Source organism: Erythrolamprus reginae, chromosome 10 (assembly GCF_031021105.1).
Source record: "Erythrolamprus reginae isolate rEryReg1 chromosome 10, rEryReg1.hap1, whole genome shotgun sequence".
NCBI classification, from domain to species: domain Eukaryota; kingdom Metazoa; phylum Chordata; class Lepidosauria; order Squamata; family Dipsadidae; genus Erythrolamprus; species Erythrolamprus reginae.
In genome coordinates, this window is record NC_091959.1 from 32,106,903 (window position 1) to 32,133,033 (window position 26,131).

The 26,131-nt window shown below is 43.7% G+C and overlaps 1 protein-coding gene across 6 annotated transcripts in view; it reads left to right on the forward strand.

The window, feature by feature from the left end:
* SCARB1 (scavenger receptor class B member 1) overlaps positions 1 to 26,131 on the forward strand; it is an 85,908-nt gene that overhangs the window by 45,330 nt on the left and 14,447 nt on the right. For all 6 annotated transcript variants that reach the window (XM_070762116.1, XM_070762119.1, XM_070762120.1 and 3 more), the window contains exons 3-10: positions 4,832 to 4,973; positions 6,196 to 6,399; positions 10,372 to 10,467; positions 12,866 to 12,981; positions 14,141 to 14,307; positions 18,999 to 19,117; positions 24,066 to 24,139; positions 24,341 to 24,392. In XM_070762116.1, coding sequence (XP_070618217.1) covers positions 4,832 to 4,973; positions 6,196 to 6,399; positions 10,372 to 10,467; positions 12,866 to 12,981; positions 14,141 to 14,307; positions 18,999 to 19,117; positions 24,066 to 24,139; positions 24,341 to 24,392 — 970 coding nt within the window. The remainder of the gene's footprint in view (positions 1 to 4,831; positions 4,974 to 6,195; positions 6,400 to 10,371; positions 10,468 to 12,865; positions 12,982 to 14,140; positions 14,308 to 18,998; positions 19,118 to 24,065; positions 24,140 to 24,340; positions 24,393 to 26,131) is intronic.

Genomic DNA, 26,131 nt, shown 5'->3' on the forward strand with positions numbered 1-26,131 from the left:
GAATTAGAAGATGAAGAAGAACAAGAAGAAGAAATGAAGAGGAGAAGGAGGAGGAGAAAGAAGAGGAGAAGAAGATCACTATTATTATAATATTTTATTTATTAAACATGAATCTCAGTCAACTGAACATTTCAAAAATACCACTGACTGGTGCTAATGGTTGATAAGGGTTGCTGCCAGCGTCCTAGGTATCAACCAAGTATCTTCTTAAAATATATGATGCTCTGAGTAGCACAGATTTTTGCAGTTCTCCTGGTGTTATTGCAGGAAGCTGAAATTTCTTGAGGTGTTTTGTGTAATTCATGGACATGGTACCAAGTGCTCCGATGACAATGGGTGTTGTTGTTGTTGTTGTTATTATTAACTATGGATTTACAATGAGCCATCCAATTTCAATTTGGGGACAAATGTTTGTAAAGCTTAGCAGTTGCTTAACCGACCTCCCGCGCATAGTATTGCCTTTCCCATCTCGAAGCAGAGGCCAGCTCCGCCCCTTTTACACAACACAACCAAAGACAATTGCATTTGGCACATTTGGACGGCCCAGTCCATGCCACTGGTGGAATTTCTGCCTGCCTTGCATCAGCAGCTCCTTGGTGGAGCAAAGTGAAGGATAATTGTTAGCCTCCCCACATGGGAGAGATTGCAAAATAGACCCCAGGCTGACGGCATGTGATGTGAGTCACTGGTTTTTGTTCTCCTGGTGAAGTAAGCACCAATTTAGAAATGTATTATAATTGCCAGAATTTATTCCCAGTAAGTACAGTACAATGTCCAAGGCTGAATCAGGACAGGGATTACCATTCCTTTGTATTGTTTTATTGCATTTCTTCACACAGTGTAAGGAGTCCGTGGTGTTCTCTTGAGTTGGTTCTTTGCATGCAGATGTTTCGTTAGCCAACTAGGTCACACTGTCAATGCGAAGAAGAAGTGATACTGGAAAAGCTAAGCAAACAGGAGGACTAAAACTAGCAGCCCAGATAAGCAGGGATTAACACCAGACAAAAGAGCAGGTAGAATACAAATCCCCTAATCCAGAGCTGACCAAAGATGAAACCGCACCACCACAAAAACTGATAGGATAATCCTCCGCATCTAAGCAGGAATGAAACGCCACGCTTCTTCCCACTGATGATGTGACCTAGCTGGCAAAGGAAACACCTGGAAGGAAAAGAACCAAGCTCAGAGAGCACCAAGGAATCCAGAATCCTCCTCTACAGATCCCACTCCCTTCTAGTGTTATCTACTTGGGTCATGAAAGGACCCTACAGTCCTCCCCCTCACAATCCCCCCTCCTTTCTAGTGGTGATGTTGTTGCCTAGGTTGGTAGTGAAACCTCTACAAGAAAAGCTCAGAGGTCCCACAGTTGTCCTCCTCTTCCTCCTCTTCTTCCTTCTCCCCCGCCCCTTCTCCCTCCTCCCAATCCTCCTCGCAAAGTCCCATCCCTTTTAGCACTGATGATGGGTTATGAAACATCTGCAGGAAAACCACCAAGCTCAGAGGACACCAAGAATGCCTCCATTCTCCTCCTCCTTGTCCACCTTCTCCCTACAAACCCCACTTCGTTCTGACACTGATGATGTTGCCTAACTTGGTAATAAAACATCTGCAAGAAACCCCCCCCCCAGCTTAGAGAACACCGAGGACCCTACAATCCTCCTCCTCCTCCTAGTCCTCGTCATCCCTACAAAATGCACTCCTAGCATTCATGATGTTACCTTGCTTGGTAACGAAATGTCTCCAAGGAAACCCCCAAGCTCAGAGAGCAGGGGTGGGCAGGAAGTGGAACGGCGTGGAACACTGTTCCATTGGTGGAGATGGAGGTGCGCGTGCAGCTCCATCACCGCTGGCCGCACAAATGCTGTGCACTCGAGATTCAGCTTCTGCGTATGTGCAGTAGCCGAATCTCGCCACCCCAGCCAGCAGCAAAAGCGACCCCTGCTAAGTGGGTCCAAAAAGCGCAGCAGTCGTCCGGTGGGTGTGGGGCGCCTCTGCCGTTGCTGCCGCCGATGTGGCCAGCCAGTGGCCGCGGGACTGGCTCATGTGAGGCATCACAGTAGCAGCGGTCAGTCCTGGCCGGGAAACACAGCGGGAAGAAATCCTCCTGGAAGGAGAGCAGCTCATTGGGGAGACTCTGGCAAGTAGGCGATGGGGTGACGCGGGCGCGTTGTCTCCCCGACGAGCTGCTCTCCTTCCTGGAGGATTTCTTCCCGCTGGTGGCTCCCGGCCGGGACTGCTTTGGGCCACGACTCTGCACATGCGCAGGAAGTTGAAGGGTGGGTGCACGCAACCCCCCCCCACACACACCATAGAGTTTCAGTAGGGCGGCGAATGGCTGCCCTTTGCTGTCAGAGAGTATCAAGTCTCAATCCTGAGCTACAGAGATCTTATGAAAAAGAAGCCCATACAATTAGACAAGGAAGGAAGGAAGGAAGGAAGGAAGGAAGGAAGGAAGGAAGGAAGGAAGGAAGGAAGGAAGGAAGGAAAAGGTGGAAAAGAATGTTTCAAGATCACTACAAGATTTAAATAAAGAGGGGGGGGGGAAACTGGGCAGAGGAATCACAAAGCAAGGAATTTTCTTGGGCTGTGTAGGCCAGGGGAAACTACTCGTGCATGGGTGTACCAGTTTCCAGAAAAGACAGAAACAAAGAAAGGGCTTGGCATCCTCTTACGAGGGAAAACCTCAACCTTTTAAGAGCAGACTGTTTGCAGCGGCTAAATTTGGGCGCAAGGGCTCAGCCCAGCCTGTCTGTTTTTGGTTTGGACCGAGGGAGGATGCTGATTGATCCCTTTCCAAGACTGGGAACGATTGTCTGGATCTTCTTTCTTTTCAATTTAGTGTCACTCTATCCTGTCCAAAACGTATGAAGTTCTGTTTGTTTAATTTGCGCAGGATAGCAAACCCCAAACTGTTCAGCCTCCGGGTTGTGATGAACGCAGCCTGGTTCCCTTGTAAAATAAAACTGTTGGAAAGCAAGAAGCGCTCTTTAATCGGAGGCGTCCGTGCAACATAACACAACCTAAGCATAGTCCATAAAATCATCTGCTACAACATCCTTCCTGTCAACGACTACTTCACCTTCAACCACAACAATACACGGGCGCACAACAGATACAAACTCAAAGTAAATCGCTCCGAACTCAACTGCAGGAAATAAGACTTTAGCAACCGAGTAGTTAATGCATGGAACTCACTGCCAGACTCTGTAGTATCATCACCAAACACCCAAAACTTTACCCTTAGACTCTCCACTTTTGACCTCACCCGATTCCTATGAGATCAGTAAGGAGTATGCATAAGTGCACCATGTGCCTACTGTCCCTCTCCTATTAGTACCAATATCAAGTACCATCTTTTTCGGAATATAAGACACACCAGAGTATAAGATGCACCTTAGTTTGGGGGGAGAAAAATAGGGAAAATGACCTGCTTACCAGGTATTCATCTGGTTAGGGTCCTTAGTCTGGTCAGTTTCAGTACATTATTTTATCCCCTGGTTAGGGCTTAAAAAAACTTTATTCAGAGAGAGTAACAATGAAAGAGCTTGCAATCCAGTAAGAGCAGGGAACATCATTAGCACCTGGAAAGAAACATTGAGAGCAAGTAGAGCAACGGAAAAAACCCTGCAAAGACTTAGGGCTTTGAAAACATTCTCCACAGAGTAAAAATGAAACAGCTTGGGAGTATTAATAGCACTTAGTTAGGGCTGTAAAGAAACATCTGGAGCAAGTAAAGCAGTGAACCCCTCCCCTACAAAGACAGGGTTTGGAGAACATTCTTAGCAGAGAGTAACAATAAAGCTGTTAAAAGTTGGGAACATTGTTAGCACCTGATTAAGGCTGGAAAGAAACTTATTCAGAGCAAGTTAGAGCAATGAAAAAAAACCCTGCATAGACTTAGGGTTTGGAAAACATTCTTCACCAAGAGAAACAATGAAAGAGCCTGCAAGGTAAGAGCTGGGAAGATCGTTAGCAGCTAGTTAGGGCTGGGGGGGGGGGGGGAAAGCTACATTCAGAGTATAAGACACAGCCTAATTATCAGCCTCTTTTAGGGAGGAAAAATGTGCATTTTATATACCGGAAAATATGGGTATTTACCTGAAGACTCAGGCCACAAATGGAGAGAGTAACACTGAAAGAGCTTGCAAGCTGGTAGGAGCTGGGAACATTGTTACCACCTGGTTAAGGCTGGACAGAAAGATTTAAAAACCTACAAAAACAGGGTTTGAAAAACACTCTTTGCAGAGAGTAACAATGAAAGAGCTTGCAAGTTGGAAGTGTTGGGAACATCATTAGCACCTGGTTAGGGCTGAAAAGAAACTTATTTGGAGCAAGTTAGAGAAATGAAAAAAACCCTGCAAAGACTTAGGGTTTGGAAAACATTCTTCACAGAGAGCAAGAATGAAAGAGCCTTCAAAGTAAGAGCTGGGAAGATCATTAGCAACTAGTTAGGGCTGGGGTGGGGGAAGCTACATTCAGAGTATAAGATGCAGCCAAATTATCACCCTCTTTTAGGGAGGAAAAGGTGTGTCCTATACTCTGAAAAATACGGTATATAAACATTTTTATATCTTTGTATATTACCAATGTGTACTTGACAATAAATAAATAAACAAACAAACAAACAAACAAACAAACAAACAAACCACAGGCAACCCTGGCCCTCATTTAAATGAAAGCCAAAATGAAATTATTGGTTTACCTGACATTTTAGAAGGAATGTCTCTTTCCTGCTTAAATGAGGGAGGGGGGTTAAATCATGCAATGTATGTGGGGGGAGGAATGCTCTTCTAGCTGCTGATTTTTCTGTTGTGTTCTGTGTCTCTTGCAGGGAATACAGGCATAAAAAGAATATTACTTTCCATAGCAACAGTACCGTCTCCTTCCTGGGTTATCGCTCCTTCACTTTCCAACCGGACCGTTCCAACGGGTCGGAATCAGATTACATTGTGATGCCGAATCTCTTGGTTTTGGTAAGTGGGCTTCCAACTCTGGGGGTCTCCAACCCATCTTCACAGGACAGGTGCCATTTCTGGGGGGATATTTTGTGCAAAGGCTCACTTTTTCACCAATTTTGCTCTTCTTTTTTTTCATTTTGGGTTCACCTAGCAAGACGTTTGCCCCAAAGGACGATTGACCCTACTTTGCTTTTCAAAAAAAAGGATAAGACTATTACTACTAGATTTTTCCCTTCATTCCTGTCACCAGTCTCCTCCCACTTATGACTGTAAGTGTGTGCATTTAGAACATAGAATAATAACCTTGTAAGGGACCTTGGAGGTCTTCTAGTCCAACCCCCTGCTCAAGCAAGAAACTCTACACCATTTCAGACAAACAGCTGTCCAATCTCCTCTGGAAACCTCCACGGATGGAGCATCCAAAACATCAGGAGGCAAGCAGTTCCACTGATTAAATTAAGTCAATTAATTAATAGCAACAGCCCTTAGACTTATATACCACTTTACAATGCCTTATAGCTCTAAGTGGTTTTATAGAGTCAGCCTCTTGCCCCCAACAATCTGGGTTCTCATTTTTACCCCACCTTGGAAGGATGGGAGGCTGAGTCCACCTTGAGTGGGTCAGAATTGAACTGCTGGCAGGTGGGGCAGAATTAGATAGAATAGAATTCTTTATTGGCCAAGTGTGATTGCACACACAAGGAATTTGTTTTTGGTGCATCTGCTCTCAGTGTCCATAAAAGAAAAAAATACATTTGTCAAGAATCATGAAGTACAACACTTAATGATTCTCATAGGGGTCAAATAAGCAATGAGGAAACAATATTAATAAAAATCTTAAAGATACAAGCAACACGTTACAGTTCTACAATCATAAGTGGGAGGAAATGGGTGATAGGAATGATGAGACAAAACTAGTAGTAATAGTAGTGCAGACTTAGGAAATAGTTTGACAGTGTTGTAGGAATTCATTTGTTTAGCACAGTGATGGCATTTGGGAAAAACTGTCCTTGTGTCTAGTTGTCTTGGTGTGTAGTGTCCAGGATGCGAGGGGTCTGTAGATATTTTCACAGTCCTCTTTTTGACTTGTGCAGTCCACAGGTCCTCAATGGGAGGCAGGTTGGCCTGCAGTATTGCCTTCTAACCACTCGGCCACCAGGACCCGTTTCTAAAACTTTCTGCTTGTTCTGATTCTTCTTTGATTTTCTTCATTTTTATTTTTATTTTTTCCTTCAAGGGAGCAGCTGTCATGTTGGAAAACATGCCGTTTGCCTTGAGGTTGACCTTCAGCAGTGCTCTGGCCATCTTCCATCAAAATGCGTTCATGAACCGGACAGTTGCGGACATCATCTGGGGATACAACGAACCCTTCACGCAGTTCCTCAGCAGCCTTGGCGTCACCGTAGGTCCATCCGGTGGAAGATTCGGCTTATTTTCTGACGTAAGTCAGGTCCTTGGGGTTGAGGTCTGGTTCAGTCCTCCAGGAGTGGGACAGCATATAAATCCTAATTAATTAATAAACACACACACACATACTTTGGGGTTGAAATGGGCAGATATCCCACAAGAAAACTATCGTATTTGTTGGAGGGAACAGTCAGAAACTGCCTCCATCATAGAGGCAGGTTCTCCCTCTATGATGGAGCCCCTCCCTTATGAAACCAGGTTGCAACGCCTTGGTCTCTTCAGCGTTGAAAGATGGCATTGAAAAGTTGACTTGATCGAAAGGTATAAAATCATGCATGGGATAGAAAAGGTGGATAGAGAAAAATTCTTTCCTCTATCACACAATACTAGGACGAGGGGGCACTCCCTAAAGCTCATAGGTAAGAAAGTGAGGACAAATAAAGGGAAATATTTCTTCGCCCAGAGGGTCCTTGGTTGATGGAATTCCCTTCCAGAAGAGGTCATGACAGCTGTCAGCCTGCAGAGCTTCAAGGCAGGATTAGACAGATTCATGGATGCCAAGTGTATCATAGGTGGTTATTGAAACGGATGTCCAAGCGCCGCCTCTATGTTGGTTGAGGCAGGCAGGATTCCCTTGGGTCCCATTTGTTGGGGGTCCAGGGAAAGGGAGGGTTTTGCCTTCTCTTTCTGCTCAAGATTCCCAAGGACAATTGGTGGGCCAGTGTGGGACACAGAATGCTGGACACGAGGGGGTTTGGCCCAATTCAGCAGGGCTCTTCTTATGTTCTTATGATCATCAGTTATTTTTTAGCCAAGTTGAAGGATGTACAGAGAGTCCTTGATTTATAACAATTCACTTAGTGACCAAAGTTACAGCGGGATTGAAAAAAAAAGGTGAATTATGGCTGGTCTGCACATGAGTACAAGCTAAATCCCACACCATGCACGTGCACTCGCAGCCCATTCCAATGGTGCTGCAAATGGTGGCTCATCGCTGGGCATGAGTGAAGTAGAAGCACTGTCTTGCTTAGCAACGGATACATTAGGCTCAATTGTGGCTGTAAAGTTGAAGATTTTTGAGTGGGGGTTGTTCCCCTGATGTATTTATTTATTTATTTAATCCGATTTGTACGCCGCCCCACTCCCTAAGGACTCTGGCGGCTCACAACCAACCAACCCTCCAAAAAACAAAATATACAATAGTAATAATAAAATATCTGAAAAAAACAATTTAAAACCCACAGTTATTTGTTTATTTACTTATTTACTTACTTACTTACTTACTTATAATAATAACAACAACAGAGTTGGAAGGGACCTTGGAGGTCTTCTAGTCCAACCCCCTACTCAGGCAGGAAACCCTACAATACTTCAGATAAATGTTTATCCAACATGTTCTTAAAACCTTCCTGTGTTGGGGCATTCACAACTTCTGGAGGCAAGCTGTTCCACTGATCTGTTCTGACTGTCAGGAAATTTCTCCTTAGTTCTAAAGAGAAATTTCCTTCCTTCCTTCCTCCCTTCCTTCCTTCCTCCCTTCCTTCCTTCCTTCCTTCCTTCCTTCCTTCCTCCCTCCCTCCCTCCCTCCCTCCCTTCTTTATTTATTTATTTATTTGATTCGAATTCTATGCTACCGAATCCCAGTGGGACTCAGGGCAGCTTACAACAATATAAAAATACAATACAATAATAAAAAGAAGTCAAATATTAAATACTAAAACAATAAAAACTCTGTTATAAAAACTGACAAAGCAAAGCAGTGTAATCAAATCAACATGCATACCATACTGTGCCATTTATGGCCAGATCTTGAAGGTGCACCATCCAGTCAATGGCCCTGGGCCTGTCCAAATCTTCCCAGTCGCCTTCCAAATTAACCTTCAGGAGGTGTTGTGTTGGTGCAACCTGTTTGAGGAATCCTGCCATGATTTCTATCTTAAGCTTGGAAAATTGGCCAAATGCATTTCCCCAAATTTTCTCCCAGCCTGCAAACATAACTAGTGGTCAGGAAAGGTGGCAGTTACTCCATGAATCAGAGATCAAGGACGCTGAACATTAGTAGTCCAAGAAACCTAACAATGGTGGGAAAATATGTATACAGTGATCCCCCGAGTTTCGCGATCCCGATCATTGCGAATCGCTATATCGCGATTTTTCCACCCGATGATGTCACTCCCTTCCTTTCTCATCTTTCTTTCTCTCTCTCTTTCTCTATCTTGCTTCTTCCTCTCTCACACTCTCTTCCTCCCTCTCTCATCTCTTTCTTTCCTTCTCTCTCTTTCTCTATCTCTCCCCCTCTTGCTCTCCAGCAATGGGGAAACCCCATCTTCGGCTCCTCGCTGCTGCGGCGCTGCAAGCGAGCAGCCGGGTGGGCGGGCGAACGGGCAAGCGGCAAGCGATCTTGGGGTTTCCCCTTTGCAACGGGGAAACCCCAAGATCGCTTGCCGCTTGCCCGTTCGCCCGCCCGCCCGGCTGCTCGCTTGCAGCGCCGCAGCAGCGAGGAGCCGGGCGGGCAGGCGAACGGGCAAGCGGCAAGCGATCTTGGAGTTTCCCCGTTGCCTGAGCAACGGGGAAACCCCATCTTCGGCTCCTCGCTGCTGCCGCGCTGCGGAGCAGATCAGCTGTTGGGCGGCCGAAGGGGTCTTCCCCGCCGCCCACACGCAAACGCCACCATCTGCGCATGTGCGGCCATGGAAAACAGGACGCGCATGTGCAGATGGTGTTTTTACTTCCGTGCCGCTACATCCCGAGTTTACGATTATCGCGAGGGGTCTTGGAACGGAACCCTCGCGATAATCGGGGGATCACTGTATAACAGGTTTAAAATTGACACTAAACTATAATTTAAAAGAAAAAATTTATTAAGATGACGTATTGCTGGTATTTAACACTGGATAAGTTGTCCAGAATGTAATAAAGCATTTCAAATGAATGTTAGAAATGTAAAGGCAAAGAACGTAAATATTAAAACACTATAGCTTTAAGAGTTAGTGTTGCTGATAGCCATGAGAGAGAGCCAGAAGCGTGATTCTCTCTCTCTCTCTGATTATTCTCTGCTACTCTCTGCTATTTCTGTTACGTTCTCTGTGACTGCTGTGTGTTAAATGCTATTTTATGTATTTGTGAGCTGAACAAGTATGACATTTATTTATTTGTTTGTTTGTTTAATTCACCTTCTATGCTGCCCAATCCCGAAGGACTCAGGGCGGCTTATAACAATATAAAATTACAAAGTCAAATATACAGACTAAAACTATAAAACCCTAATTAAAACCCATAGTTAAACTATCCAATCGGCATACATGCATACCATTCATACAATTTGGCCATGATAGGTGTCAATTCATGACAGGCCTGCCGGCAAAGCCAGGTCTTCGTGGCCTTATGGAAAGCCAGTAGGATGGGAACAGTACGGATATCGGGGGGGAGTTGGTTCCATAGAGCTGGGGCAGCCACAGAGAAGGCCCTCCCACGTGGTCCCGCCAACTTGCATTGCTTAGTCGATGGGACCTGGAGGAGGCCAGCTTTGTGAGCTCTAATTAGTCTCTGGGAGGTGTGTGGCAGGAGACGGTCCTATAGATAGCTTGGCCCTGAGCCATGTAGGGCTTTATAGGTGATAACCAACACCTTGAATTGTGCCCGGGGACTAATAGGAAGCCAGTGCAGCTCACGGAGCGTAGGTGTTATACGGGTGCACCAAAGTATTATAATACTGTTTATGTATTGACTGATTTAGCTGTGTATGACTAGGACTGTTCTTGACTAAGATATTTGCCAAAGTAAATAATATTTTATACACTTAATGTATCCGCTTTGTCTGACTGAACCATTACTCGTATCTCTGGGCTTTCAGCAGGATATCTGCTAGAACTCCATGTTTCCTCTGTGTATGTGTTTCTTTGACAACTCAGACATCATTCTGCAGACTCCTTAACAAACCCCCGTGCTTATGGAGTTCAATTTAAGTGTGTCAATCACTTAACTGGTTCTTCTTTTTCCATTGCAGTTAAACAATTCCCACTCGGGTCTCTTCACGGTGTTCACTGGCACAGACGATATCAACAAAACTCACATGGTGGATTCTTGGAATGGATTAAAAAAGGTAAAAACAAAACAAGTATTTTAGGTCCCTACTTTTTTTTTTTTTAAATGAAGAAAAGCTGAAAATCCCTAAGGAAAGATTTCTCATAAGGGCTGCATAATTAAACGGGAGCCCATCTGTCAGAAATGGTAGAGGTCCATGAGGGAAAACCAATAGCACGTCACCCTCTGTCAGCTCCAGCGCCCATCACTGCGCCAGCCAGCTGATCTTCACCCTGAAGCTCCGAGTGTGAAAAACCACCCAACTGGCAAGCTAAAAGTTTGGAAGAACGGACTTCCGGTTTCCCCATTGTTATGCCGGGCTCTTCACTAATGGCCCCCAGTGAGTTAGGAATGTAAATTCAAACATACATACACCGGCGCAGAAGAAATTAAAATAGTTTATCCCAACAGTTTTGAAAGCACACACTTTAAAAAGAGCCAAATTTCTCTCACCCAGATAACAGTCCTGGAATGCGGCCAAAGGCAAAAACAAACAAGGAATTAAGGCAGCTGTGAATCCTCAGCCACCCCCTTCTATGAGTCCACAAGAGTTAGTTAACTGTGAAGTGTCCAAAAAGTCAGTAGAAGTCATGGAATAATCCAAACAGTAGCAATGGTCTATCTCCAAACGGATAAACGCCCACACGCACACTCCCCAACGCCTGTAATTTATCAACAAACACATCAACCTAATTGCCTCAGCAACAGGTGTTCTCCCTTATCTTTGACGATGCCTGGGCAGCTGGTCCCTTCTTGCCACGAAGCCTGCACACACGGGCATCTACAAGCGAATCCTCCTCTGAGTCTGATGTCTCACTAATTGGAGCATTAACTGATGGGCTGGCTGCACCCATCTCTCCATCTGATTCCTCCTCACCTTCACTGCCAGTCCTTGGCAATGAATCTTCACTATCAGAATCTGCTGGCAATAACACACCTCTCTTGTGAACCCGAGAATTCCCCTGAAGCAACGTCCAAATTCCCCGTTGCAGAAGCTGGCCCAGAGCCAACCACAACACCCATTGTGCTGTTTTTCACTCTCCAGGCCTTCAAGTGGCCCCCCTGAAGGCTCCAGAGTGAGAAAAACAGCAAAAGGGCTGTTTTCCCAAACTTCTGGTATGCCCGTTTGACTGTTTTTTCCACCATCCCAGGTTTCAGTGAGGCCTGTGTGCATGTGCGGGGAGGGGGAATTGTGTGAGTGCGCAAAGGTGTGCATGCATGGGGGGGAGGGAATTCATGGGGGCACGTGTGCGCATACTAGCACACGCACACACACCGTTTTGGTACGTGAGTGAGACGGGCAGCTGTAGAAATTTAATAAGTAAAATATTTTCATATCCATTTCAGCAGCAGACCATGAATTGTCTTATAGAAAGGAATCCAATCGATTCTCTGTTCTCATGTAATCTTGATTTTGGAGGCACATCAAAGAGTTTCTCAAAGAGTTTTATTTTAATAAGATTTCCCCACTAGATTGGGGTTTTGTGTTTGTTTTTGGTGCAACCTGTTTTATTCAAAGTCTGGCTGCTGTGGAGAACTTTCTACTGGAGATCTCCTCCTTCCTAACAGCTCACCATCTTTCTTTCTTTCTTTCTTTCTTTCTTTCTTTCTATCTTTCTTTCTTTCTTTGATTGCTTCTTTCTTTCCTTCCTTCCTTCCTTCTTTCTTTCTTTCTCTCTCCCTCCTTCCATTCTCTCTTTCTCTCTTTTTTCTCTCTTTTTCTTTCTCTTTCTCTTTCTCACTTTCTCTTTCTTTCTCTATCTCTCTTTTTCTTTCTTTCCTTAGCTCTTTTTCTCTCTCTTTCTCTCTCTTTTCTTTCTCTCTCTCTATTTTTCTCTATGTAGTTGGTTGGTGAGCTAATATCAAGGGGGACGGGAGGAATTATAGATGATGGATGGATAGATAGATAGATAGATACAGGAGATGGATAGATAGATAGATAGATAGATAGATAGATAGATAGATAGATAGATAGATAGATAGATAGATAGATAGAGATTAGATTGATGGATGGATGGATGGATGGGAGGTACTGGTAGATACTGGCCTGTTGACATTAGCTCCCTAGTCTGCTACAGAGAAAATATGGCATGGAAAGAATTATTTACTTATTATTTACTTTTTAATTAGATTTCTCTGCCGCCTTTCTCCGCAGACTCAGGCGGCTCTTCAATTAGCTTAATCCAAGGTGAGAAACTGGATGAACATTTTTTAGACTGTTGTTCTCAGCATCATACTTGGCAATTTTAAGACTTGTGGCTTTCAGCTCCCAGATTTCCCAGCCAGCACGGAATTCTGGGATTTGAAGTCTGCAAGTCTTAAAGTTGCCATGTTTGGAGATTCCCTGCTTTAGAGGAAGGCATGGGTTCCCACATCAACCTGGCTTCTGTATATTAAAGTTCCTTCTCTCGTGACAGGTATCCTACTGGCATTCTGAAGAATGTAACATGATCAATGGAACCGCTGGAGAACAGTGGCCACCGTTCATGACCCCATCTTCACCAGTGGAACTCTATACTCCTGATGCCTGCAGGTGAGTTTTTTTGCAAATTCTTGTCTCTACAAGATCTTGTCCTACACTAGAATTCTGCCTAAACTTTCAAATATACTGTATCTTCAGTGCAAGGAGCAAATGGCCAAATATCCAACTCTCATGTCCCACCATCACTCAAATACATTTTCTTGGGATTAGAGGTCTGGGAAATGTCGCTGGTCACCAGTGAGGACCCTTCAACCTCTTATTCCCCTCAATTTGAAGGCAGCATCTAAACTACCCAAGTTGTCCATCTCTGTTCTCAACTTTCAAACATGTTTCTTTCTTCATGGTCCATCTTCTTCCTTCATGGTTCATTTTCATTCATGGTTCATCTTTTTCAGTTATGGTCTATCTTCATTCATGGTTCATCTTCTTCATTCATGGTCCATCTTCTTCAATCATGGTCTGTCTTCATTCATGATCCACCTTCTTCATTCATGGTTTGTCTTCTTCATTCATGGTTCATCTTCTTCAGTCATGGTTCGTCTTTTTCAATCATGGTCTATCTTCATTCATGGTCCATCTTCTTCATTCATGGTCCATCTTCTTCATTCATGGTTCTTCTTCTTCAATCATGGTCCATTTTCATTCCTGGTTCATCTTTTTCAATCAGGGTCTATCTTCATTCATGGTCCATCTTCTTCATTCATGGTTCATCTTCAATCATGGTTCATCTTCAATTATGGTCCATTTTCATTCGTGGTTCATCTTCATTCATGGTCTATCTTCATTCATGGTCCATCTTCTTCAATCATGGTCTATCTTCATTCAGAGTCCATCTTCTTCATTCATGGTCTATCTTCATTCATGGTCCATCTTCTTCATTCATGGTTCATCTTCTTCAATCATGGTTCATCTTCAATTATGGTCCATTTTCATTCGTGGTTCATCTTCATTCATGGTCTATCTTCATTCATGGTCCATCTTCTTCAATCATGGTCTATCTTCATTCAGAGTCCATCTTCTTCATTCATGGTCTATCTTCATTCATGGTCCATCTTCTTCATTCATGGTTCATCTTCTTTATTCATGGTTCATCTTCTTCAGTCATGGTTCATCTTTTTCATTCATGACTTCTTTATTCATGGTCCATTAGGATGCTGGTCTTCCAAAGAATCTCTATCTCAATTGATCTCTCTTAATTTGTCTCTTTCAGGTCGATTAAATTAAACTACACCCAACCTGGAGATTTCAAAGGCATACCAGTTTATCGCTACACAGCTCCGAAGACCCTCTTTGCCAATGGGACCGTCTATCCACCTAACGAAGGCTTCTGCCCGTGCCGGCAATCTGGAATCCAGAACATCAGCTCCTGTAAATTAAGTATGTCTGCTGAACCTTTTGATTGTATGAAAGATTTCCAAAGTTTCCCATTTTCCTGAAAGGGGCTGATTTTGAAAAGAGTTTAACACAAGTAGACTAATAGCTGATGAAGAATCTAAGATCTGAAGGGATGACGTTATTGGAATAACGTGAAGAAAGTTATACATTTAGTTCTTACTTTCAGCACAGGTGAAATTAGAAAAAAAATAATAGAAGTAATGCATCTAAAGAGAAGTCATTCCAAGCAATAAACTGCAAGTACAGATTAACAGAGTAGGAAGGGATCTTGTAGGTTATCTAGTCCAACCCCTGCCCAAGCAGGGGACCCACCACCATTTCTGACAGATGGCAGTCCGGTCTCTTCTTGAAAGCTTCCAGTGATGAAGCTCCCACAACTTCCGAAGGCAACCTGTTGCATGGGTTGATTGTTCCCACTGTCAGAAAATTTCTCCTTAGTTCCAAGTTGAATCTCTCCTTGATTAGTTTCCATCCATTATTTCTTGTCTGGTCTTGTAAAATAGCTTGCCCCCCCCCCTCCTCTCTGTGGCAGCCCCTCAAATATTGGAACACTTTCATCATGTATCCCCTGGTCTACTCCTCTTCACTAGAGTAGCCATGTTGAGTTCCTGGAACCGTTCATATTATGTTTAGTCTCCAGGCCTTGGATCATCTTAGATAGATTCAGATTAACAGAGTTGGAAGGGACCTTGTAGGTCATCTAGTCCAACCCCATGCCCAAGCAGGAGACCCCACCCGATTTCTGACAAATGGCAGTCCAGTATCTTCTGGAAAGCCTCCAGGGATGAAGGTGATTTCATTCAAAGAGACACAGGAGGCAAGAATGCATGTTGTTGGGGAAGGCACATATTCTGGGGAAGGCAATCCTCCCCTGGACAAAACCATGCACCCCTTTTTATTGTCATCCATTAGCCATCAAGTTACATCTCATTGGGTATTGGAGAATACAGAATCTTACTGGCTAGTTCCAAGCATGGGTGGGCCTCATGATTGCCTCATGGGTGATTCATGTTATCCATTGCCTATGTGCAGCTTTTGTGCGATTATCTAGGTCCTCAGCAATCAGGATTCAGGCCCGGCTACAGCACGGAAACTGCTTTGGTTGCACTGATGGATGATCTCTGGCGGGCCTGGGACAGGGGTTTATCCTCTGTCCTGGTGCTTCTCGACCTCTCTGTGGCTTTCGATACCATCAACAATGGTATCCTTCTACGCCGGCTGGAGGGGTTGGGAATGGGAGGCACTGTTCTCCAGTGGTTCTCCTCCTACCTCTCCGGTCGGTCGCAGTCAGTGTTAGTGGGGGATCAGAGGTCAACATCTAGGCCTCTCCCTTGTGGAGTGCCTCAGGGGTCGGTCCTCTCCCCCCTGCTATTTAATATCTACATGAAACCACTGGGCGAAATCATCCAAGGGCATGGGGTGAGGTATCATCAGTACCCAGTTGTACATCTCCACCCCATGTCCAGTCAACGAAACAGTGGATGTGATGTGCCGGTGCCTGGAGGCTGTTGGGGTCTGGATGGGTGTCAACAGACTCAAACTCAACCCTGATAAGACGGAGTGACTGTGGGTTTTGCCTCCCAGGGACAATTCCATCTGTCCGTCCATCACCCTGGTGGGGGGAATCATTGACCCCCTCAGAGAGGGTCCGCAACTTGGGCGTCCTCCTTGATCTACAGCTCACATTAGAGAAACATCTTTCAGCTATGGCGAGGGGGGCGTTTGCCCAGGTTCGCCTGGTGCACCAGTTGTGACCCTATTTGGACCGGGAGTCACTGCTCACAGTCACTCATGCCCTCATCACCTCGAGATTCGACTACTGTAACGCTCTCTACATGGGGCTACCTTTGAAAAGTGTTCGGAAACTTCAGATTGTGCAGAATGCAGCTGTGAGAGCAATCATGGGCTTCCCTAAGTATGCCCATGTTACACCAACACTCCACAGTCTGGTCACAATTCAAAGTGTTGGTTATGACTTATAAAGCCCTTCATGGCATCGGACCAGAATATCTCTGGGACCGCCTTCTGCCGCATGAATTCTAGCGACCAGTAAGGTCCCACAGAGTTGGCTTTCTCCGGGTCCCGTCGACTAAACAATGTCGTCTGGCGGGACCCAGGGAAAGAGCCTTCTCTGTGGCGGCCCCAACCCTCTGGAACCAACTCCCCCCAAGATCAGAATTGCCCCCACCTTCCTCGCCTTTCGTAAGCTCCTTAAAAACCATCTCTGTCGTCAGGCATGGGGGATTTGAGATATTGCTTTCCCCCTAGGCCTATACAATTTTTGCATGGTATGTTTGTGTGTATGTTTGGTTTTTTAATAAGGGTTTTTAGCTATTTTAAATATTAGATTTGTCATGCGCTGTTTTATTATTGTTGTTAGCCGCCCCAAGTCTACGGAGAGGGGCGGCATACAAAGCAAAGCAAATCAATCAATCAATAAATAAATAAATAAAATGGTCACCTAACATCAACATCGTCATCAAAAAAACACAATAAAAAATGTTCCTTCTGCGCCAACTCAGAAAGCTCAAACTGCCCAAGAAACTGCTGATACAGTTCTACAGAGGAATCATTGAGTCTGTCATCTGCACCTCTATAACTGTCTGGTTTGGTTCTGCAACCCAACAGGACTGACACAGACTTCAGAGGAGAATCAGAACTGCAGAAAAAACAATTGCTGCCAACCTGCCTTCCATTGAGGGCCTGTATACTGCACGAGTCAAAAAGAGGGTGGTGAAAATATTTACTGACCCCTCACATCCTGGACATAAACTGTTTCAACTCCTACCCTCAAAACGTCGCTACAGAGCACTGCACACCAAGACAACTAGACACAAGAACAGTTTCCCCCACGAAAGCCGTCACTCTAACAAATAATTCCCTCAACATTGTCAAACTATTTACTAATTCTGCACCTCTATTTTACTAGTGGTTTTTTTTCCATCATTCCTATCATCCTTTTCCTCCCACTCAGGACTGTAGGACTGTAACTTGTTGCTTGTATCCTAAGATTTTTATTAATATTGATTGGTTCTTCATTGCTTAGTGGACTCCTATGACAATCATTGTTGTACATCATGATTCTTGACAAATGTATCTTTTTCTTTATGTACACTGAGAGCATCTGCACCAAGATAAATTCCTTGTGTGTCCAGTCACACTTGGCCAATAAAAAATTCTATTCTATTCTATTCTATTCGATTCTTTCCACCCTCTGGCTGGATGACCTTTGAGTGTCCCATATCCCATGCTCAAAAGTTGCACTTTTGCAATGATCATGATGGGCAGGTGTCCAGGAATTAACAAGCAAGGGAATGAACTCCATGGAGTTTGTAGGAAACGGTTTCTTTCTGCATCTCCTTTGCATTCATGACACGTGGCGGGTTTGGTCGCCTCCCTGTTTTTGTGGCTAGGCCAGCTTAGAGCAAAAAGGAATTCCATCCAAATTCTTGGCTAGCTGGTCAAGCTTTAAGTAGATAAAGGCGGCTTGCACACTTACGTCAGTTGTATTTTTCCCTCCTGGTTTCTATTTGTTCCTCTCCCATCCGGAGATATTTGTTTTAGGTCACCCATGATCAGCTGCATAACCTGTGCAATTTATTTTTAAATTTTCCATTTGCATAATCTCTGTACTTTTTAATTTGTAATTTGCATAACCTGTGCAATTAATTTTTAATTTTTTCCATTTGCATAATCTCTGTAATTTTTTAAATTTGCAATTTGCATAACCTGTGCAATTTATTTTTATTTTTTCCCCATTTGCATAATCTCTGTATTTTTAAAATTTGTAGTTTGCATAACCTGTGCAATTTTTTAAATTTCCAATTTGCATAATCTCAATTTTTTGAATTTGTATAAACCTGCAGATTTAAAAAAAATGCTGTTTGCATAACCTGTTTTTTAAAAATTGCTGTTTGCAATTTTTTTAAAAGCAATTCAATTTGCATAACCTGTGTATTTTTTTTAATTTGCAATTTGCATAACCTATGCGATTTTGTTAAAAAAATGCAATTTGCATAACCTGTGCAATTTTATTTTATTTTATTTTAATTTAAATTTGACAAAACTACATCCTGGCCCTGGTGGAAATCGTTGGACTATGCTGTGCTCCTGTAGAAAACTTCAGTCAATAAAAAAACACCTCTAGCATTGGCTTGCTCCATCACTGAGGATTTGACTCAAAAAAGTTATTGAGCCTCATGATTGATGGAACTTCAAAGTGGGGCTTCTTGGTGAAACTTCAAAAAGAAAAATGCGACCTTGTGTAAAATGGTATAGCCAGTGGGATGAATCCTGCCCACATTTAGAGGGCTTATCACTGTAATGGAGCCTGCCAATTACGGTCACAAATCAGGTCACTCATGTGAATGATTTAGTTGTATGACCCTTTTAGCAGTAGTCACTAAATGAACTGTTGTTTGTTAAGCAAATAAGGCCATCATGGAACAAAATCCACCGTTTCTTAAAGCCTAACCGTCACAAAACGAGGTTCTAGGATTACAGGAACGCTGGAAACATCAGTAAATGCAGCAATTTGCAGTTGTAACTCCCTTTTTTGCAACTTTCGAACGATCGCTAAGGAACCAGTCCTAAGTCGAGGTTCTACCTGTCAAAAAAAGGAGAGAACTCGTTACATTCTGATTTTAATTTTTTTCCTCCCCCTTGTTTTAAAGATGCGCCAATATTTATTTCTCAACCTCATTTCCTAAATGCTGATCCGGCTTTATTGGACATGGTCGATGGTTTGCATCCGAACGAGGAGGACCATGATCTGTTCGTCGATATACACCCCGTGAGTTTCTGCCTTTTAACTCCAATTGGTGGTTACCAATGATTGCAGGTTCCAATCCTTTTATCAACCTTTCTGCTCAAACAGGACAGGCGAGTACAATTCCAGTGAGGTTCCTTATCCATTGATTTCAATTTGATTAGCCCTCTTTTAACATTGTAAGGTTTGATGAATCTGAAAAGAATTATAATTATTGTTATTATTTTTTCAAAAAGAGGGGGTAGAAATTATTTTATTACTGGCTATGCCATTTTGGAAAACACCCCCTCTCTTTGAAAACCTTGTTTTGGTTTTTATTATGTTAATGGTCACTATTGTTTTCGCACATTTGCAATTGCTAGTTTATATTTCCTCTTTTTAAATTCATTGTTGTGCACTGCCCACAGTCAGCTGCCGTGAACAAGGTGGCAGCCGGTATAAATTTGATTAAATGAATAAATGAAATCCTAAGAGCGAAATAATGTATTAAAAGGAAGGCTGGGGCCTCCCTTTGCATTGGTATTCTAAAAGGAAACAGCTTGACAGACAAGTAATATCTCCTGCATGAAAATTTAAACAACAAAATATTCTTTAAAAAAATTTTTTTTTTAAATTAGAGTTATTTACATTAAAAACAAAGCAAAAAATACAAGAAAATACAGGAAAAAATTAAACAAACTATACAGTGTAACCCCTAGGGTAGTGATGGTGAAGCTTTTTTTCCTTGGGTGCCGAAAGAGTGTGCGGGCATGCTATCGCGCATGCACGATTGCCCACACCCATAATTCAATGCCCGGGGAGGGTGAAAATAGCTTCCCCCGCTCCCCGGAGGTCTTTCCCAACTTCTGGTGGGCCCAGTAGGCTCATGTTTCACCCTCCCTAGACTCCAAAGGTTTTGCTGGAGCTGTTGGAGGCTAAAAATGCCCTCACCATCCTCCTGGAGGCTCTCGGGAAGCCAAAAACACCCTCCCGGAGCCTCAGTGCGAGCCAAAAATCAGCTGTCTGGCACACACATGCACATTGGAGCTGAGCTAGGGCAACAGCTCGCGTGCCAGCAGATATGCTCCGTGTGCCACCTGTGGCACCCTTACCATAGGTTTGCCATCAATGCCCTAGGGTTCTCTTACAGCAATTCATATCGATAATTTTCATTTAGACAGTTTATATAACTTACATAAGTTATATAAATTTATATAAACTCTATTATTCTATATTTTTTTCAACAGTATCTTTTCTTTACAACTCAATCATAACAAAATATTCCTTTGCTCATCTTGTCTTTGTTTTTTAAACTGAAGGGATAATTTTAAAATTCCTCCCCTACCAGGTCATAAGAGTTTTTAAATGGTGGCTAAAGGTTAGCTAAAGTTTCAATGGACTTTGGGGTGCGATTTAAGAAACCCTGGGAAGTCTTCGTTGGCAATAGTCTTTGCAATCATTCTTGATTTGCAATTATTCTTTTTCTTAAGATTCCTTGGCGATTGCAAGACTGAGTGAAGAAATGATTAAATGAATGAGTTTTGCGGCTGTAAGAAACGCATGAATCAAGTTTATATCGATAAATAAATTGGCTGAGAAAGGCTCATAGAAAGGAGGATATCCTTAGAGGGGCTCGAGATTAAAATCTGTCTTTAGGGATTTGGGTGTGAGAAAGACCTTTATGTGTTATAGAACATAGTGGAATGAATCAGCTAGAAGGGACCTTGGAGGTCTTCTATGTCAGAAATAAATTCATTTCTGAAGGTAATATCACAATGCAAATAAATGGTTTGTAACCTTAGGGAGGCTGATGTAACCATAATCAGCATGTAATCATGGCTTTGCTAATTGTGCTGCAACCTGATTGGCTGTATCCTATATAAGGAGGAACACCCTTGCATGGGTGTGGTTTGTTACAGAGAGTGGTTTGCTACAGAATGGTTTGCTACAGAATGGTTTGGTTTAGAGTAGTGTGTAGTTAGTAGTTAGTGCTTAGTGGTTGCAGTGGTGGATTTAATAAGAGTTATATAAAAGTATTGTATGATAGTTTATTGAGAGAAGCAGTTTGATAAAAGAGAAAGTAAATATATATTTTTACAGGAAAGCCTGCTGCTGTGTTTCATTGAAGACTTCAATTAGGTGTGTTCTGCCGGGCTTCTCAGCATGAGCCCTCAATTAAGTTCGAAGGTAGGAATTCAGACACACACAGTTGTAAGTCAATAATACTGTTTTTTATCGAAAGTAAAAGAGGAGCCAAACACACTTTTAGGCAAAATGCTCACCTTTAAAGCAACCGCCTTGAATGCTGTGAAGAACAATAAACAAACACAAAGCAGATAACAAGCAGCTGTGAAGACGTCACAGCCACTCTCCTTCAAGAGTTCTCAAAGTCACAAACTTGACTATGATTTAGTTCAAAAGTCCTGGAAACAGTTTAAAGAGAGTGCTTGTAGAATCCTGATACAAAATACACGTCCTCCTTTACCGAATGGATAAACTTCCACACCCAGAGGCCAGAACGCTGACTATTTAACAGCAGCCCCAATTAGTCTAATTACACCCAGCCACAGGTGATCTACCTTATTTCCTGTAGTATTTACACAGTTGCTCTTTCCTGGACATTGCCCTGCATCTGCGCACATCAATGAATGTCTCTCCTTCGGAATCCAGTGATGATAACAATGATGAATCGCTCACGGGGCAACTACCTAATGGGCTGTCTGCCATTACCCCCTCTGAGGATCCCATTTCACTTTCACTATCTGCTTCAGACGCTTCGCTGCCAGAAGCAGTCGGCAGTAAAACTGGCCTCTGACACTGGGAGGATTCACCCACAACCACTCCCACAGTCCTTGGGGCAGGAGCTGGCCCAGAGCCAACCACAACAGGGTGTAGTGGTTAACTGTGGCTACTTGGTGGGCTAAATTCCATGTGCGCAAAACTCTCTCTGCCTAACACGTTTATGGGGCCAGGAGTTCTGCCCAACATTGTAGTCCAGCCCCCTGCTCAGGGGAGAACTTATACTAGGGGTGGGCTCAGGGACGGATTCCCAATTCTGCCGCTACCAGTGCTGCGGGCAAGTGCGTCACAGTGAGCTTGTGCTTGTGCGCATGTGCAGGAAGCAAAATTTTGCGAGGGGATGCATGCGCAAGAGAGATTTTGGTAATTTGTTTTGTTTCCACGCATGTGCAGAAGCAAAAAATTGCCGAAATCTCCCGTCTGCACATCTCCTCACAAGAGTTTGCTCCCTGCGCATGCGCTCAAGCAAAATCTTGCTGGGATGCACCCCCATGCCCGCAGCAGAAGCGAAGTTGCATGTGCAGCTCAATTTTTGCTACTGGTGTAGCGTCCTTATCCGTACCAGTAGCAACCTGATACTGGTTGGGTTATAACTTACCTTGCCGCCAGTTTGCTTCCTCTCGCGTTGCGTGGGCAGACACACGTTAGGCGCTGCCAGCCTTGTTGCGTGGCCACACATGCACAGTGCCGAAAACCAAGCTTCTGAGCATGTGCAGAAGCAAAAATAAGTATCTGTGCATGCATAGAAGCCAAAAACAAGATGGTGGCACTCACGGACATCATCACTGGTTTACTAACAGTTCTAAGGAACAGGTTAGAAATGGTAGGAATCTACCCCTGACCTATACCATTTTAGATAAGCAACTATCCATTCTCTTCTTAAAATCGCCAGTGATAGAGCACCCACAATTTCTGAAAGCAAGGTTAATTGTCCTCACCGGTAGGAAGTTTCTCCTTAACTCCAGGTTGTGTCTCCCTTTGGTTAGTTTCCATCCATTGTTACTGTTGTGAGTGCTCCTTGTCCATCTCAGGGCATGTCATATACTGAGGAGGAGGATCCAGGCACCTCTGAGTACCCTGGATCAGGGGGTTTGCCAGTTGAAGCAGAGAGCAAGAGTGAGGCAGGAAGTGACTTGAGTGAGTCTGAGGGGGCTGGTGTGACATTGGGTGAGTGGTTCTAGTCAGGCAGTGAAGAAGACATGTTAGTGGAAAATAATTGGATAAGAATACTTCGAAGGCAAGAGGAGATCCAGAGTAAAAGGTATTAATTCACAGCCTGAGCTCTTTGAGGTGTGATGTCACTTCCAGACATTTTAAAGGAATGGGATTGTAGAAAACGGGGCGTGGAGGCTCAACGCCATTCTTTGGAAGAGATATGAAACTGAGGGTGTTATGGAACGAAGCTTTAAAACCACACGTTCTGTTGCAAAAATATCGTCCTTGTTGAACTTTGCATTAGCAATGCCTTGGGTGAGCAGATTTATGTTTCAGTAAAATTGACTTTGGGACTTTATCTCAGGAATGTAGATAAAGAATGAGTTCATAGATCAAAGCTGGCTCTAAAAGTGATAGTAGTATTTGCTTCTGTGCTATTTTAACCCTGGGTTTTCATTCACGTATGCCTGATTTTGAATAAAGAGTGAGTTTTTATTAATCAATAAGTGATTTCGGAGATTGGGATTTGCCAGAGCCCCCTGAATCAGAGCAGCCACTTGTCTAGCTTTCTAGTGCTTTGGAGAATAATTTGAGCCCCCTCTTCTTTGTAGCAGCCCCTCAAATACATACAAATGCTGCTATCATGTCATTCTTCTTTTCTGTATTGCCGGTTCCTCTCGCGGTTGCGACTTTGAGCAGTCCCTAAATGGACTGTTGTCATAAGTTGAGGACTACCTGTATACAAGGTTCCTGGATACAACAAACGGCGGTTCAGCTCTGCTGTGGACGCACCCATTTTGTCTGCAGCTGCAGGCGTGCCAAATTGTGGGGTGATTTTGTGTCCGTTTTGTTCCCTGTGGCCTGATTACATTCCTTTTGCTAATTTTTTTTTTCTCTTGGCGGCGGGCGTGTAAGATTTTATCAAATACAACGCTTGCTTAGAGAGGCTTTGGACACCTTGCCAAAGGGGGCAGAAGGAATCAATGGGGTCTTTGTAACCCAAACAACTCAATCCAATCCGCTTCTCCTTTTTCTGCAGCTGACAGGAGTTCCCATGAACTGTTCGGTCAAAATACAGCTGAATCTCTTCATCAAACACGTCTCTGGCATCTGGTAGGTTGTGGGCCCAGCGACGGAGTGGGGGGGGGGGGGTGAGGTTAGAAGAGGGGATTTCTTTGGCTCTCGTCAAGGGAGGTGGGCAGCCAAGACGGAGTTGGTGGAACAATAGCCCTTACAGAGCCCGAGACGGGGAAAAGGGGGCAGGAGAAGGTGAGCGACATGGTTTTAAAACGAGGATTCTCTCTTTTTATCCAGGCAAACTGGAAAGATTAAGCCCGTGGTTTTGCCCCTGGTTTGGTTTTCTGAGGTAAGTGTCGGTCTATCTGTATGTTTACACATGCGAACACACACACACGCACAGAGAAGTATATAGTTTACATTAACTTTTAATCAAGTTAACCTTCCTCTTTCCTCTGTCACACATTTCCCCCCTTTCCTGACTGCCTGCCTTCCCTCCCCCTCCCTCTCTGTCTCCTTCCTTCCTTCCTTCCTTCCTTCCTGCCTTCCTTCCTGCCTTCCTGCCTTCCTGCCTTCCTGCCTTCCTGCCTCTTCATCCCTCCCTCTCTCTCCCCCTATCTGAACTAGACTAAGATTAGACTAAGACTAGACTTCACTTGACTAGACTGGACTGGACTAAAATAGAATAGAATAGAATAGAATAGAGACTAGGATAAGGAGTACAATAAGGTGTAGAATAGAATAGGGATATAGAATAGAATAGAGAACAAAGAACAGAATAGAACAGAATAGAATAGAATTCTTTAGTGGCCAATTCTTTATTGATTGGACACACAAGGCATTTGTCTTTGGTGCCTATGTTCTCATGTACATAAAAGAAAAGATAAATTTGCCAAGAATCATGAGGCATAACATTTAATGATTGTCATAGGGTACAAAGGAGCAATCAGGAAACAATATTAATACAAATGATAAGGATACAAGCAACAAGTTACAGTCATACTGAAAAGTCTGGACTCCGGTAGTCTTAAATCAAACTTGTTTATTCATGGCAAGAGAGAATACAAACACTGGAACGGTAGAATTGCCGGAATGAGGGCAACGGCTAACCCGTTGCCCTTTTATACTCTTTTTTAACGCGGGCTTTTACCAACTGACACACATTTAACTTTCGCGGCTATTTTCTGAATAGTCGCGTCTTAACCAATCGCAGATTTTCTGCGAATATTTTTAAACAAACACAACACCCCTCCCTCTTTGGCTGAGACCATGATTACGTGTTAATCCACGTCACATAGTCCTGCAAGCGGATTGGTGGTTTCACAGATCTCTGGGACCTGCGCAGTTCATTTTGCTGGGAGCTGCTTGCCTGGACGGCTGGCTCCGTTGCTCCGCTAAGGCTAGTCTCTGACGGGCCTGGTTGCGATGATGCATTTTGATCTTCGCCGGCCGCCAGGGGCAACAAGCAGCCATCGCTGGAGTCTCGAGGTGGTTCTGGTAAGTCCTCTATTGGTTTGTCTACAGTAGGTAAAATGTCTGGGTTAGTCTTCATTCTTTTGCGTAGTTGGTCGACATGCCGATGCCAACTGCGTCCATCTGTTAATATTACAACGTATGTTTTTAAACCTGTTTTATCCAATACTGTGCCATCTTTCCATTTATCGTTTGAATCATAGTCTTTGGCATAAATTAAATCCCCGATGTTAAACTGTCTTTCACTTTGCATTTTTATTTCTTTTTGGTCATTCTGGTAATGTGGGTGAATTCTGTCTAATTTAGAACGAAGGTTTCTGCCCATTAAAAGTTCTGCCGGGCTTTTGTTTGTTGACGCTGACGGCGTAATATGCTGAATGGTTAAAAATTCGTCAATTTGTTGTTGCCAATCTCCTAGTGGTGCTTTGTTTAATGCTTCCTTTGTGGTTCTAACCATTCGTTCTGCTTGCCCATTAGCTTGGGCAAAATGAGGTGGAGTGAGCACATGTTTTATGCCCTGGTCTGCAAGAAATAGTTCCATTTGACGGGCTGTTAACTGAGGCCCGTTGTCAGATACCAAAATGTCTGGAATACCATGTGTGGCAAACATTTTCC